The 16,409-nt window shown below is 41.7% G+C and overlaps 1 protein-coding gene across 2 annotated transcripts in view; it reads left to right on the forward strand.

Annotated features, from left to right (window-relative positions):
* The first annotated feature begins 1,296 nt into the window (after positions 1-1,296).
* LOC101862444 (leukotriene A-4 hydrolase) overlaps positions 1,297-16,409 on the forward strand; it is a 28,805-nt gene continuing 13,692 nt past the window's right edge. The window contains exons 1-9 of one of the 2 annotated variants that reach the window (XM_005106852.3): positions 1,297-1,639; positions 3,601-3,743; positions 5,406-5,517; positions 6,300-6,368; positions 7,737-7,894; positions 9,698-9,770; positions 11,130-11,270; positions 11,855-11,949; positions 13,582-13,696. In XM_005106852.3, the coding sequence (XP_005106909.1) occupies positions 1,478-1,639; positions 3,601-3,743; positions 5,406-5,517; positions 6,300-6,368; positions 7,737-7,894; positions 9,698-9,770; positions 11,130-11,270; positions 11,855-11,949; positions 13,582-13,696 (1,068 nt within the window). In that variant the 5' untranslated portion in view covers positions 1,297-1,477. The remainder of the gene's footprint in view (positions 1,640-3,600; positions 3,744-5,405; positions 5,518-6,299; positions 6,369-7,736; positions 7,895-9,697; positions 9,771-11,129; positions 11,271-11,854; positions 11,950-13,581; positions 13,697-16,409) is intronic. The other variant, XM_005106853.3, reaches the window with a different exon arrangement.

The raw sequence follows: 16,409 nt of genomic DNA on the forward strand, positions 1-16,409 counted from the left end.
TCTGTCTGTCTGTCTGTCTGTCTGTCTGTCTGTCTGTCTGTCTGTCTGTCTGTCTATCTGCTTGCCTGCCTGCCTGCCTGCCTGTCAGTCTTCACCTCCTCTCTCGTCTCTCTCTTTCTTTCTTCCTCTGCTCCCCTCTCTCCTTTCCCCCTCTCTCTTTACTTCCTCTTCCCCCCTTTCTCTCCCTCTTACCTAAAGGTAGCATTTTCCTTGTTTATTCACGGGTTTTGTTCTAGATATCTACCTCGATGGTTAAAACTCAAACCTGACAAGAACATGATGATTCCCTAAGATAATCTTTGGTTGTATTTTATATTCCAGTGACAAAGCCGTTATCTTGAATTTGAGTTTAGTTTGAGAGTAGGCCAAGGAGGTTACAGATTATAAATTGTTTTTAAAAAGGTCCTTGGAGTTGGAGTAGTCCAAAGCTCAGACAAAATACGTGGTTCGGCTCTCGGACTCGCAACCGTAAGGGGCCCGACGTTGTATCCTTGGGAAGGCACTTTGCACACATTTTCCCAACTTCACCCAGGTGGAAATGGGTACCCGGCTATAGACAGTGAACGATCTTGTCAGTTTGATAGTGTTTGAGCGCGTGAAATCTGCAGCTTGCACTGTATGCTTCCGCGTGTTCTCAGAGGGTCTGATGGGGTAATAATAGTTGTAAAGCGCATAGAGCGTTTTTGAGCATGGATATGCGCTCTATAAATGCATTTATTATTATTATTACGTATTAAATTTGCGACGAATATGCCATTTGAGGGCTACAAAGCTTTGGACAACAACTAAAACTTAACAGATGGTTTTTAATAAATATTGCGGTCCCTTTTGCGTTAACAGACATAGACCCTTTAAATTTAAAGGACAATTAATGAGATTTTGTTTTGTCTCTACAGAATTTCGACATATTCTAACGTTACGTGCTTATCAACACAGTGTTGCTCTAATTTCTGTCTATTTTTACTTACTTTTTGTACTTTCCAGTTCCTAGAAATTTCAATTTTCAAGTAGGCGGCATTTTACTAACCTTATTCACCCCCCCCCCCCCCCCCCCCCAAAAAAAAAAAAAATCGACCACTCCGCGATCTCAAGGCCTATTTTAAAAGAAACAGACTTCAAAGGTCGTCATGACATTCTGCTAGCTTCGCACGCTCGGGAGGGGGAGTATTAGAATACATGTAGGCCTACATGTCGTATTTAAATAAGGGTTTCCTTTGGCGTAAAGATTTCCTCGGTAAACGCCAATCCAATTCTAGGAAATTATAACGGCGAAATAATTTCATTCCGAAGAAAGTGTTTGGCAAGGGGAGACTACTAAAACTTGAGGTGCCGGTGGGTTGTTGTCAGTCAGCTGGGCAACTTCGTATGTTACAAGAGAACAAGCGTTGGTGGATTGCGATTTAACACAGATTGAAACAGAACGAGAGGAGTAGATTCTAGATCTAAGCCGAGAATAAACGCAATTACAATTTTGACAATGGCAGCTGCGATGAGTGCTTCTGATCCGAATTCTTATTCGGAGCCTGAAAAATGTAAGGTTGTGTCTCTGGACTGGGATGTCTCCATTGACTTCGATGCCCACATCATACGAGGGTTCGCACATCTGAAGATAGAAAGGAGAATTCCTTCAGACACTTTGGTAAGTTACAGTCTGGCTTCGTCTCTTTTACAAGGTGATCTTGTAGTTCCGTTCGTTAAAGTCCACGATCCATTTGTTTACATCCAGAGAAGAAATCCAGAAGTTTATCATGCTAGCGATTTTGGTATCATTTTACTTTCACTCCGTTCTCATGCTCACGTACAGCACTAATTTTGTTCAGTTTAAAACTGTTTTTTTACGACACGTGATGACAAATTATGACTTTTTATATTTCACAAATTAGGCCTTCTTTTAGATTTTGATGAAATACGGTGGAATCAAGCACTCGTCTTTTTTTGGCATATTATGGAGTCATTGTTCATACCATCTTTAGAGCTTGTCTCCTTATGCGCAACGCGACGTCACGAATGGTCCCTGTCGCTCTAAAATCAATCAAGCAAGATTGTAAAAAAACCATCTCCTTACGCGCCCTGTGATGTTTAGTCGTGGGCGACTGTCGCTTGCGATTGGTCCATGTAGCGATCACGGGTCTCGTTGCGTGCAACAGACTGGGGATGTGACAGGTTTAGAGCATCACCATTTGGGTCGAAATAGCTAGCCAAGGAGTGCCGGTCGACATGTCGTGTGTGATGTGGTGAGGTGTGTTTGTGTTTGTGTTTAGGATCATGTTCATCTTCAATTGGACACAGTGCAAGTTTTGTGAATCTAATTTTGTTGTTTTGGTTGTTTTTTTGAAGGGCAGCAGGAGGAGAAAGAGGAGGAGAGGGAGGAGGAGGAGAAGGAGGAGGAGGACTGGCCATGTTCGGAATAAAAAATGTCAGTGGCTCGATGAACTCCCATCTGATGGACTTTGTACGTCTTTGTGCATCTTGACAGTAAAATTTGCCGCTGTCTCTCTTAGACTGTGAATTGCCAGTCAGGCGAGGGTTTAACACGCGACCAAATGTAAAGTCGCGCATTAGGAGACAGTTTTGTCGTGCATAAGGAGACAGTTTTGTCGCTTTTGTGGCGCGCAAAGTTACTGAAAATTTTGGGCGCGATGTGGTCGCGTATCGTATAAAAGGATTCACACCTCGCAACTAGTCACTAGCACGCTAGCATTGTGCTTTTAAGGAGACATAGGTTTAAACTTGTTCATTTGCCTTGCTTTTGATTGTAAAATTACCCATTTGTCTTGAAAAGAAGTAGGGATATTGGGACTTTAGAAGGTAGGAGTCACTTGGTGTCAAAGGTAAAGTTAGTGAGAAAATGGCCACCAAAGTTTGATGACTTACTTTAATGCTTTTAAAGAGGCCTTGGAAAAAATCTTCGGAATCTGCATATATGTGCTTCTTGTGCCTTTAATCGTTTTTCATTAAAATCCACACTGTGCTTTCAAATGAACTTAACATTAAAAGATGTGTTGAGCAAAAAAGTGTCTTGAGGCCATTCCTAAAGGGGGGGATATTATGCACAGAGTAGAATTGTAAATGGGCTGATTTATCAATGTCATGACATATATTGTACCGGAACAACATAGAGGGAACTGCTGCTTTTTCTTTCCTCATCCCTTACTATTATCATTTTTCCTCTACTTCTTTTGTATTTTGGTCACTCTCTTGTGAACTGCTATTTCCGGGGTGCCTTGATAGTGGAAGCAGACTTTGTGCTGTTGAGGCTAGAGAGGTGGGCAAAGTAACTTAAGCCTGATTCCCCGTTTGGACTTCTCTGTTGACATCCACCCCTTGGCACTCATATGACTTTATGCAGTTGCGAGCGCCGAAAAATGTTACTAAAACCACAAAACACAAAATTTAATTAAATATGAAGTGCCTGATACTTCTGATAAAAAGTTGTTCAGATTCAAGTAAAATTGTGCAACTTTTTTTTTTTTGCCTGTGTGAACTTAATTCCGGTTATATAAATCTTTCCTGCTCTTTCCTGCCCTCCAAGTTGATTTTGCTTTAATCAAAGACTGTCAATCTAATGTCATTATTAACCTTAACTCTGTGTCTGTCCAGGTTCTGGATGTACATAAATTGAAAATAGAACAAGTGACCCTCCAAGAGTCGGATGAAAAGCTTCCCTTCGATATCTCCAACCCCCTTAATGTGCCGTATGGGTCCAAGCTTACCATACAGATTGCTACAGTGAAAACAGACAGGTGAGATCATGAGAATTATTTTATACCATTATAATATATATATCATTGAAAAAATGTTTGCCATGACTTGTGTTTGATTTGACAGGTCAGTTAGAGACAGGGCTAATTGTTCTCTCGTCTCATGTAATTATAAGCTGTCACTCTCACTCACTGTGCTGTCTTCTTTATATATTATTTATTATATATAAAAAAATTTCACTTTGGTCGCCTAAAACTTCCGAACCACTTAATTTTCAAATTTGAAAAAATTAAGGTGGTTCAGAATCATTTAAAGGGTGGGCAGTTATATTAAGGAATCTGAAGTCACTGTATTTTAATTTTCAGTTTTACATTAGTTTTGTTTAGATCTAATCTTTGGAAAGTCCGTCTTCTAAGATGCCATTGTAAACAAGTGAAGTTTCCGTTCACATGCAATGCGCACTGGTCCCACAATGACTTGACGATCGATTCTTTTAAGTCCGTTCATCGAACGGGGTACCCAGCTAGTAGAAATCATGACAGGAAGAATCCGGCATGACCAAAGTCTCAATTTTTTGTTTCTTTTTTTCAGAAACGACTTTTTTTTTTTCACTTATTCTAATTCTTGTACAACCTCCACACAAAAATGGTTACCCCCATCTTTGGTGTGGGTGATGGTTAGGCTCCGCCTTTTCGTACAATAAACGACGTTGCTGCTCAACTTTTAAACATTCTGCTATTAGAAAGTCAAAATGGCCATTTTTGATGTGATGTGACTTTGATTCCTTATTGAGGAAGTTTTTGTCTCAAGTGTCCCTGTAGTGTGGATGCTACATATATATTATATCCCTTCAGTGCTAGTTGGCCCTCACAGGCAGGGTTTGATCAACCAGCCCTTTAAATGATCTAAATGTGTCTCGACATAGTGGAATCAGGGGCTCATAAATTTTTGGGCCTATAGAGTTATTGGAATCATCTGAAAGGTTCTTCATTTGCCTTGATTTCAATTAAAAAAAATCCATTTATCTTGAATAGAAGTCGAGATATTTGCGATTGAAAGAGGTGTGGTCGCTTGGTTTCAGAAGTAAAATTAGCTAGAAAATGGCCGCCAAAGTTTAGTTACTTCCATAGCTTTAGAGTCCTTGGAAACTGCTAATTTACATTTTTGTGTCTTTAATCCATGTTTTTTCCATAAAATCCACACATTAAAGTGTTTTTCAATGGATATACAAGGTGTTGAGCCTAAAAACAAAAACATTTTTAAAAGTCAAAATTGGCTGAAAAATGCAGATTTCTCGAATTTAAATTATTTTGACGAATGCCTGATTTCACCACGATGCCTCACAAATTGTGTTGATTGGTGGTGTTAAACTTTTTCAATCTTTGAATGTATCACAGGAACATTTATCCATGAGACTGCTCTGTTTAGTTTCTGTAAGTCGTCAGTATAATTTGTCCAGGATAATGTAATACAATAAACCCATGTCACTGTTTCTATGTGGGTGGTTGGCGGGTGCTTTGGTGTGGTTTGCTTCTTCTTTCCTATCAGACATCTATCGTCCTATATCCCCTTCTTCTTTTTTATGTTTGTTACTCTCTTGTAACACCTCTAATCTTCTGGTGCTCATATGACCTTACGCAGTTGCGAGCGCCGAAAAACCTTTACTAAAAACCCCCCCAAAAAACTGTTTCTATTTTTTCCAGCTTCACAGTGAGCATAAAGTATGAGACGTCTTCCACAGCCTCTGCTCTCGACTGGATGAGACCCGAGCAGACGGCAGGCAAACGCCAGCCTTATCTGTACAGCCAGTGCCAGGTCAGTGGTTGCTGCTCCCCACTTTATTTGGTCGCTTTTAAGGACAAGCGGGCTAACCCAGATTTTGGGTGTTTCCAGAAATCTTGACCTACACCAAAAGTGGGCATTTCCCTACCTATAGGAGAAGTTTGGTTTCATTAGTGTGTATATTTGTTTGGTTATATAGAAAACTTTCGTTTTGTTTTAAAGAAACTGAACAAGGGGGCAAAAACTTTACCTTTGATTATCTCAAAACAGCATTTTTCGGGATAGCCCCCTTGTGCTTAAAAGCGACCATAAATAGATGTCTATGACTTTGTCACCTTCATGGAATAGCTCTCTTGTTTCCAGAAATGGCTACTTTGCGCTAAATCTATTTCTTGGATTGTGAAGTAGGATTTTTCAGTCATCCTCAGTATATGCTTTTTATGTCAAGTGTTTTTTGCAGTTTTATACATTTTTTGAAGCAATAGTTAATAAAATTAAAAAAAAGAAATTATTGGTGAGATCCCTGCACATTGAGTTGTAGGGTCAGTGTTGTTTAGGAGGGTACGGTTATGGTAGCATACGCTCAGGCAGGAACTGGGTCAACAAGATTCACAGGGTCAAGGTTGGTTTTTGTGCCTCAGATGAATGGGATCTTGAATTCATTGATGCCTTAATCATGAGCTTTGTTCTGTAGACGGAGACTCCTAATACTTACTTTTCAAAACAGCGCATGGTGGAATCTTACACTAAGCAGTCGATCTGGGTTTTTTTTTCTATGGATTCGTTACTTGTCCATATATCTTCCATCCCCTCAGGCTATTCATGCACGGAGTTTGCTCCCTTGCCAGGATACACCAGGTGTGAAGTTTCCATACACAGCCAAGGTAAGCCAGATGTTGTGTTTCTTCTTCTTTGCATCTGGTCTTGTATTTTAAAAAAAGGAAATAAAAGGGGGAAATTTGTCTGTAGTGTAATGATTTGGTAATGGTTAGAGAGGAGTGAAAATAAAATAGAAGCAACAGAAATGTGGTTTCTTAGGAGACTGTTAAGAGTATCGTGGAAGGAAAAGAAATCAAATGAGGTAGTGCTCGATGAAGCCCATGTGGGACGCTCAATGTTAAAAACAATCAGGAAACGACAAATGCAGTTTTTGGGACGCCTAAATAGACATAAGGGTCTTGAACATCTAGCTCTCACTGGCAAAATTGAGGGCAAGCGAGGCAGGGGTAGGCCCAGAACAACATACTTGGGGAACCTAAACAAATGGGTATCAGGGAAAGATCAGGGAAACGTAGCTTTTTTGAGAGCATCCGAGCAAAGGAATGAATGGAAAACCATAATCGCCGATGTCTGTCGCAGATCTGGCACCGGATGATGATGAGAGAGGAGAGAGAGATATAGAGGGAGGAAGAAAGAGAGAGAGAGAGAGGGAGAAAGAGTTTGAGAGAGAGAGGATATGACATATGGAGGATGGGAGAGACAGAGATAGAAAGAAAAAAGCCATATGTGAGGCAGCGTTGTGAAATCAGGCGCTCGTCAAAATAACGAAATTGGAGAAATGCATGTTTTTCTACCAGTTTGGAAATTTTAATTGAATTTTTATTTTTTGGCTTAATCTCTTAAAGGTCTATATAAAAACACATTTCCAAGTGAATATTGATTAGAGGTACAAAATATATTTTATGCCATTTCCCAGTTTCAAAAACTCTTTAGCCATTGGTGTTACCAAACTTTGGCAGCCATTTTCTCGCTAATTTCACGACTGAAACCAAGGCGACCTCTTTTACTTCAGTCGCAAAAGTCTTGAATTCTATTCACGATAATGGATATTTATTTCATCGGAAGCAAGGCAAATAAATCAGATTTCAGATGATACCAATAACTCCACATGTCCTTAAATGAACGAACGCCTGATTCCACTGTGTCTTGACACATATGGTCGCTTTTAAGCACAAGGGGGCTTTCCCGAAAAATGCTGTTTTGAAAAAATCAAAAGTAAAGTTTTTGCCCCTTGTTCAGTTTCTTTAAAAGATAAGGAGAGTTTTCTCTTTAACCAAATTATATACACACACCAATGAAACTAAACTTCTCCTATACGTAGGGCAATGCTCACTTTTGGGGTAGGTCAAGATTTCCAGAAACACCCGAAATCTGGGTTAGCCCGCTTGTCCTTAAAAGTGACCATATATGACAATGACACAGTATCCTCGTTACTTTTCCCCCCCCCCTCCCCTCCCCCCCCTCCCTGGTAGGTGCGAGCCCCCAAGGTGATGACAGTGCTGATGAGTGCCAACCGCCTGGGCACGGAGCCGGTGGTCGGAGACCCTGACCAGCTGACCACTAGCTTCTCCCTGAAGGTGCCCATTCCTAGCTACCTCCTGGCCATCGCCGCTGGAGACTTGGAGAGCAGGTGAGAAAATCTGTGAAATGGCTCGAGTTAACTCCCCCATTCCCGTTCAATTTTGATTGACCAGGCTGTACTACCCGTCAGTTTTAAGGGTATTTAAAAAAAAAATCACCCTTACCAAAGTAATAAAGTGAAAGCCATGCTTTTCCCCACATGATGAAAACAAGTGGATTCACTTGGGGAAAATAATACTGGATTTGGAATACTTTGTGTTTGTGAATTTTGGTGACTTTTTATACTTTTGCCATAAGCGCTACGTAATGTATTGAGTAATGTAACTGTTTACACTGAGCACACATCATCATCATCATCATCATCATCATCATCATCATCATCATCATCATCATCCAGTGCCAGATCTGCGACAGACATCGGCGATCATGATTTTCCATTCATTCCTTTGCTCGGATGCTCTCAGAAAAGCTACGTTTCCCTGATCTTTCCCTGTTACCCATTTGTTTAGGTTCCCCAAGTATGTTGTTCTGGGCCTACCCCTGCCTCGCTTGCCCTCAATTTTGCCAGTGAGAGCTAGATGTTCAAGACCCTTATGTCTATTCAGGTGTCCCAAAAACTGCATTTGTCGTTTCCTGATTGTTTTTAACATTGAGCGTCCCACATGGGCTTCATCAAGCACTACCTCATTTGATTTCTTTTCCTTCCACGATACAGAGCACACAGAAAAGTTCTTTAAAAAATTAACATTTCACACTAGAAACTTTCTACTTGGCTTAAATTCAAGGGAAATGACTGTAGATGATACCCACCACTCACTATTGCAGCTTTTAATGCCCTTTGACGAGAAAAAAATCAATAAGTCCAAGTTCACGTCAATTGCGAGCATGGGGACGGGGCGGTTCTCCAGCTTTCTCGCAACAGTTGCGAGGTGGGGGACGAGTGAGTTAAATCATTCCCTAAAACGAGCCTTGTCATCAGCTCAACTTAACGCTTCTATAAATACAGTGCAGCCTCTCTATAACGACATTGTCGGGACCAGAAAAAAGTGTTGTAGAGAGTTGTCGTTATAGAGAGGGAACCAAAAATTACTAATGATATATTTTTTTAAAAAATGGGGACCTGAGCACCATGTCGTTATACAGAGGATGTCGTTATATCAAAAGTCGTTATAGAGAGGCTGCACTGTACTCAAACTATTCTAGTCCAGGTTTTCAAAAACAGTATCCACGTTTTGCTCCAATATTATGATTGTTCGTTTCAAATTCCACTTTTGGTTTCTTTTTCATTCGATACTTTACATAATGTGTTATATACTTCACTAAACAAGTAGGTAAATCAGTGGGAAAAACTAAACAAATCACTACCTTAGAATTACAAAATTCTAATTGACATTTTTGGCCATTATGTGTAACTAAGACATTGTTTAACCCCCGCGGCAGTGCTACTGTCTGAAGTGTCTGTTGGCCATTCCCAAAGGGGGGACATTAACATGTTCTTATGCACAGTAAAATTGTAAATGGGCTGGTTCATCAATATCATGCTCATAACTGTGTCTGAACTGCAACAGGGAACTGCTGCTTTTTCTTTCCCAGTCGTTACTATCGTATTTTTTTCTCTACTTTTTTTGTATGTTTGTCACTCTCTTGTGAATTGCTCTTTCTGGGGTGCCTTGATAGTCGAAGCAGACTTTGTGTTGTTGAAGCTAGAGAGGTGAGCAGAGTAAGCCTGATTCACTGTAAAGACTTCTCTGTTGACATCCACCCTTTGGCGCTCATATGGCCTTATGCAGTTGCGAGCGCTGTAAAAACTCTACTAAGACTAACAACTAAAGACATTGTTTTTGTTTTGCAGAAACCTGGGGCCACGCTCCAAAGTCTGGTCGGAGAGAGAGCTGGTTGACGCGGCTGCTTATGAATTTGCTGAGGTATTTGTTCTTGTTTTGTTTGAATAATTTTTAAAAAGTTATTTCTTTACATCTTTGTGTTAGTATAGAGTTTGGGGGGTTTTTTGGTCCTATATTCAAGATTTAAGCTTTTGATGAAAGTTTAGGCAGTAGTTAGTGGCCTATGTTATATGACCTTATTGTGTTGCTAGTGCCGTAAACGACAGGCAAAATTCTTCGGACACACAATACGGAAAGAAGCATTAAAGAATATTGTAACAACAGGAAAGTTTGATGGAAAGAGAGGCAGAGGCAGACAGAGGGAAAAGCTACTGGACAAGATGACAACATGGTTGGGAGCAGCAAGAACAACAGACACCATTGCTGCAGCGCAGGACAGGGTGAAGTGGAGGTCCATGATTGCCCACGCCAGTCGCAAGGCACCGGATGATGATGATGAGTGCCGTAAAACACTTGCCAAAAAAAAAAGTTACTATGTTGGTGTTTTTCTCTTTGCTCGAACCAACAAAGATTTTGTTTGGTCTGAGAGCGTTGGGTCGTGGAGCCTGGGCCTGGGAAAGAATCACAGGGACTGATGTACAGAAGGGTGGGAGGACATGGAGTGACATCAGGCGGCTAGCCCAGGATAGGGAAAGGTGGAAAGTCGGTAGCCTAGTGGTTAGGCTACCTGACTCGTAATCGGGAGGTTGCGAGTTCGGGGGTTCGAGCTGCGGGCCCGACGTTGTGTTCTTGGGAAAGGCACTTTACACGAATTTTCCTCACTTCACCCAGGTGAAAATGGGTACCCGGCTATAGACAGCGAAAGATCTTGTCAGTTGGTTAGTGTTGAGGGCTTAACCAGCTGCTTGCACTGTATGCTTCCCTGGAAGCTGAGAATGTTTCTGAGTGTTCTATGGTCTGCTGGGGTAAAATTATAGTGTAAAGCGCATAGAGCTTGCTTTCGAGTTGGGGCATGCGCTTTACAAATGCTATTTATTATTATTATTAAAGTGTTTGTCCGTGGCCTATACCAAAGATAGTACATAACAAGATAGTTCACTCCTCTGTTTGAGTCAATTAAAAAAGTGTCCTCAAATTTTGGTGGCTCCCTCTTCGAAAAAGTGGGGACTTTGAGATCAAAGTTACCCTACTTGTATTGTGTGAAAAACAATCAAAGCGAAACTAACAAACTGTGCTATTCTTGCTCTTCTTCTGGAGAAACGAAAGAGAGCTTCAAAATAAAGACTGCAGCGCCATCTGAACCAATGCGCGGACTTCCGCGGACACTTTTTTGGCTGAGTGAACTATCTTATGTACGATCTTTGCCTATACCCTGGTGCAAGGTGAGAAAGGCTATGATGAAGAGCGTTGGGTTGTGAATCTGATTTTCCTGTTGGACAGACGGAGTCGATGCTGAGGGCGGCGGAAGACTTGATGGGCCCGTACGTGTGGGGAGACTACGACCTGCTGGTGCTGCCCCCTAGCTTCCCGTTCGGAGGGATGGAGAATCCCTGCATCACCTTTGTCACCCCGACGCTGCTGGTGGGTATAAACATTGTGTGTCTGCTTGTCTGTCTGTGTGTTTGTCTGTCTGATCATGTCATCAAGTTTATGAAAAATATCAAGTGCTCAGAACTGACAGTGGGTGATTGGCGGGTGCTCTGGTGTGCGGTTTGCTTCTTCTTTCCGATCAAACATCTATCGTCCTTATCTCTCCTCCTTCTTTTTTGTGTTTGTTACTCTGTTGTAACATCTCTAATCTTCCGCACTTATATGACCTTATTGTGTTGCAAGTGCCATAAAACTCTTACTAGAACATAAAACATTGCGTGTGGTTGTCTGTCTGCTTATCTGTGTGTTTGTCTGTCTGTTCTTGTCATCAGGTTTATGAAAAGTGTCAAGTGCTCAGATCTGACTCTTAACAACTTTAGTTTCTCTATAAATGTTGTCCTTTCCTTTTCTCGTCTCCCTCCCTCCCTCCCTCGCTTCCCACTCTCCCATCCCTCATTTTCCTCCGACAACGGGTGGCCGTCTTGGACAATTTCAACTGTACTTAAAAATCGAGTTTATTCGGTGATGACGTACGATAGTCAGTTATGACAGTCGGTGTTTTGGTCTGTCCCCAGGCCGGCGATCGTTCCCTGGCAGACGTCATCGCTCACGAGATCTCCCACAGCTGGACGGGCAACCTGGTCACAAATGTCACCTTTGAAGATTTCTGGTACGTTCTCGTCTCTTCTGGGGCGTTGTACAACTTTGAAGATTTCTGGTACGTTCTCCTCTCTTCCGGGGCGTTGTACAACTTTGAGGATTTCTGGTACGTTCTCGTCTCTTCCGGGGCGTTGTACAACTTTGAAGATTTCTGGTACGTTCTCCTCTCTTCCGGGGCGTTGTACAACTTTGAGGATTTCTGGTACGTTCTCGTCTCTTCCGGGGCGTTGTACAACTTTGAAGATTTCTGGTACGTTCTCCTCTCTTCCGGGGCGTTGTACAACTTTGAGGATTTCTGGTACGTTCTCCTCTCTTCCGGGGCGTTGTACAACTTTTTTTATGCTGGAGCGGCAGTGTGGTCTGCTCCTTCTTTTTTCGTATTAAACATCTTAATCTCTCTTGCTTCTTTTCTTTTCATATCAATCTCTAGTAATATTTCTTATCTGCTACTCTGTAGCAGTGGGTAGTTGGCGGGTGCACTGGTGTGTTTGCTTCTTCTTTTCTATCTAACATCTATTGTCTTAATCTCCCTTCCTTCTTTTTTTTTTGTATATTACTCTCCAGTAACGTCTCTAATCTGTAGCACTTATATGACCTAATTGTGTTGCAAACTCTTTTACTAAAATTAGTCTATTTGCAGAAATTGTTTATGGATTCTTGTGTTTCTGTTTCGGTCTATCTTTTTCCTTGAGTAAGTGCCCTTATTGTGTTGACGTACTTCCCTTTCCTTAAAACTCAAACTGTGTGGGTAGTTAGACGGCCCCTCTGGTAGGTCCTACTTCTTTCTATTCTTCCTTCGTTCGTTTTGTTCTGTCTGTCGAAATGTTTCCCTGGGCAGTGCCACGGGTTGTAGTGTCTTTAGGCCATTCCCAAAGGGGGGACATTTCTCGTTCTAGCACAGTCGGATTATAAATGGGCTGACTCATGTCGCGCTCATAACTGGGCCTGATCTTCAACAGGGAACTGCTGCTTTTTCTTTCCTGATCCTTACTATTGTCATTTTCCTCTACTTCTTTTGTATGTTTGTCACTCTCTTGTGACTTGCTATTTTGGGGTGCCTTGATAGTTGAAGCAGACCTTGTGCTGTTGGAGCTAGAGAGGTGAGCAGAATAAGTCTGATTCCCTGTAAAGACATCTCTGTTGACACCCACCCCTTGGTGCTCATATGACCTTATGCAGTTGCGAGCGCTGTAAAACCCTCTACTATTTTAAAAAAAATGTTTCCCTGCACTAAATGACTTATTGTTTCGTGTCCTTCTCTTAACTTAAACAAACAAAACAAAAAGAAACAAACTTAGAAATCCGTTTGTTTCTAGCAAACTGTTCTAATGCTGTTCTTGTTTCTGGCAAACTGTTCTAATGCTGTTCTTGTTTCTGGCAAACTGTTCGAATGCTGTTCTTCTTGTTTATTTGTTTGTTTACTTTTACTTTTGTTTACTCTGTGGGTGATTGGTGGGTGCTCTGGTATGGTTTGCTTCTTCTTTCCTATCAAATGTCTATTGTCTTTATCTCCCCTCTTTTTTTTGGTGTTTGTTACTCTCTTGTAACATTTCTAATCTTCGGCACTTATATGACCTTATTGTGTTGCAAGTGCCGTAAAAGACTTACTTAAACTAAACTAAGTTTACTTTTTTTCGTGAAGGTTAAATGAAGGTCACACAAGGTTTGTGGAGACAAAAATCGTGACGGCTCTGAACGGGAATCCCCTGTTCTGGGACCTCAAGGCACAGGCAAGCCGCGATAAGTTGCAGGAGGCAGTGAGTCTTTGTCTTGTCAATGGAGGAAAACGGAGAGCAAACAGAAAGCATTTTTAACACTTTGCAGTCACACAGCCAGCAGTACAAAATACCCCATCTGGTCACACAGCCAGCAGTACAAATACCCCATCTGGTCACCCAGCCAGGAGAGTGACTGCTAGCGACTTCTCAGGCCTGGCGCAGAACTGCGCGTGGTGACGGGAACAGATCATTTTCTGCGCCAAGTGACTGCAAAGTGTTACGATAGATAAGATAAGATAAGATAATACTTTATTATCCCACAGGGAAATTTTTCTTGGCTGTACAGGACCGTTAAAACACATGCAGGTATACATAAAAATGTAAATTATATTATTACTCTCATTAGAATTTCAATATGAAAAGAAAAGTTAAAGCTGACAAAATGTACACGTCACATCAGATGCATCATTCAACCACATGCAGGAATTTAATTACAAGACCTTTAGAGTTTTTAGATGCATATTCGAAAGAGAATTTTTCACTATATTACTTGTGCCTGCTCGCGTGAGCTAGCTTTTTATAGCATAAAGCAGGGGTCACCGAACTCTCTGTAAAAAAAGGTCACTGGGTAACTGAGAGAAGGCGGTAAGTATGTGCGAAGTCGAGTCGAGGTTCGGAATTTGACGAATTTGTGGGGTCCGAGTCGGAGCTCGAACATTGGGCTGAGTCCGAACACAAATTCCCGAACTAGGGCAGCCAGGGGGAAAATGGAACACAAGGAGCGCAAAACATATTTAATTTGTTTAAGACTTCAATCCCGACCTTTGTGACCTCTTCTCCGCTCCTCCCCCCTCCCCCTCCCCGCCCCCTTTATCTGCACTGGTTCGTGGCGTCGGGATTCTCTACAGCCTGTTCGACGCGACGGCTGGAGTTACAATGACTTGACACGAATCCGACCTAATTGACCTTGCCTTTCCTCAAAATTTGATTGGCTGCTATATTGACCTGAATTCGGATTCGGAATCGAATTCGACGAACTCGTACCCAAAAATGTTCGGAGTCGAAAGTTTGGAAGTTCTCGGAGTCAGCCCACCCGTAGAAGGCGGAGAGTGGGCCGGATAACGATTTTCTTCAACACGGTCCTCTGAATGCCCAGAAAATAAAAACAACCGAGCTATTGATTTATCAACACACAGAGAAATAAAACAACAAATCAACGTTCTGTATTTGTGGAATCTTCTCTGTGGGAGCATATGTAAGAACAAAGTTCTTGGCGTTGGTGGTTGGCGTCGGTGGCCTAGTGGTTAGGCTCTCCTACTCGCAACCGTAAGGTCGGGGGTTCGAATCCCATCAGGGCCCGACATTGTGTCCTTGGGAAAGGCACTTTGCACAAATTTTCCTCACTTCACCCAGGTGGAAATGGGTACCCGGCTATAGACAGTGAACGATCTTGTCAGTTTGATAGTGTTTGAGCGCGTGAAATCCGCAGCTTGCACTGTATGCTTCCGCGGAAGCCGAGAATGTTTCTGAGTGTTCTCAGAGCGTCTGCTGGGGTAATAATAGTTGTAAAGCACATAGATCATGCTCTTGAGCGTGGATATGCGCAATATAAATGCAATTATTATTATTATTATTATTATTGGCGGGTGCTCTGGTGTGGTTTGCTCCTTCTTTCCTATAAAAAATCTATCGTCCTTATCTCCCCTTCTTCTTTTTTATGTTTGTTTTTTCTCATGTTTACCTCTAATCTTCTGACGCTCATATGACTTTATGCTGTTGCGAGCCACGTAAAACCTCTACTAAAAACAAGAAATGTAACAACAAATCAACAAACTCAATTTGTTGAATCCCCTCTGTGGGAGCATATGAAAGAAAAAAAAGTTCCCTGTATAAAAAGTTCGTGTCGGGAGAGTTGTATTTGTGCACGGAACCGTTGTGTGACCTTCATCTGACCTTGGCACGGACAGCTGCTGGCTTTAGATTTTGAAAATAACTTTTTTGGAAAAATCTGAGTTTGAGACATGATTCTTTTTATTTAAGTTTTTAAAAAAATGCTGTTTTGAAAATGTACTTTTTAAAAACAATTTTGATGAGAAATGTTGATTAAAAGCACAAAATATGTCAATTTTTCAGTTTTCAAGGACTCTTTAGCTATTGGAACTACCAAACTTTAGCGGCCATTTTCTCGCTATTGTTACCACTGAAACCAAGCACCCATACCTCTTTCAATCGCGATTATCTTCACTTCTCCTCAAGATAGATTTGGTATTTTTTTCATGGAAAGCAAGATAAATGAACAAGCTTTAAGATGATACCAATTTCTCTACATGCCCAAAAGTTGACCAGCGCCCAATTCCCAAGCGTCGTGATACTTTTAGATCACGTAGAACATGGATTGCTTTGACCCTGCCCGGGCTGAGACGGATACAGAATCACCGCCGACAGATGGAGGTACTCGATAAAGTAAAACATCTCCCCACTCGGGAATCGAACTCAGGTCTTTAGCTTGCTGTGTGGCAGAGAGCCTAACCGTTGCAGCAAAGAATAGACTCCACTCCACCCCCCCCCTCCCTCCCTCCCCCCAGGTGGTGCTACAGTCTTCAGGCCATTCCCAAAGGGGGGACATTAACATGTTCTTATGTACAGTAGAATTGTAAATGGGCTGATTCATTAATGTCATGCTCATAACTCTGCCTGAACTTCAACAGAGAACTACTGCTTTTTTTTACTATCGTCATTTTTCCGCAATCGT

Source organism: Aplysia californica, unplaced genomic scaffold (assembly GCF_000002075.1).
Source record: "Aplysia californica isolate F4 #8 unplaced genomic scaffold, AplCal3.0 scaffold00559, whole genome shotgun sequence".
NCBI lineage: Eukaryota > Metazoa > Mollusca > Gastropoda > Aplysiida > Aplysiidae > Aplysia > Aplysia californica.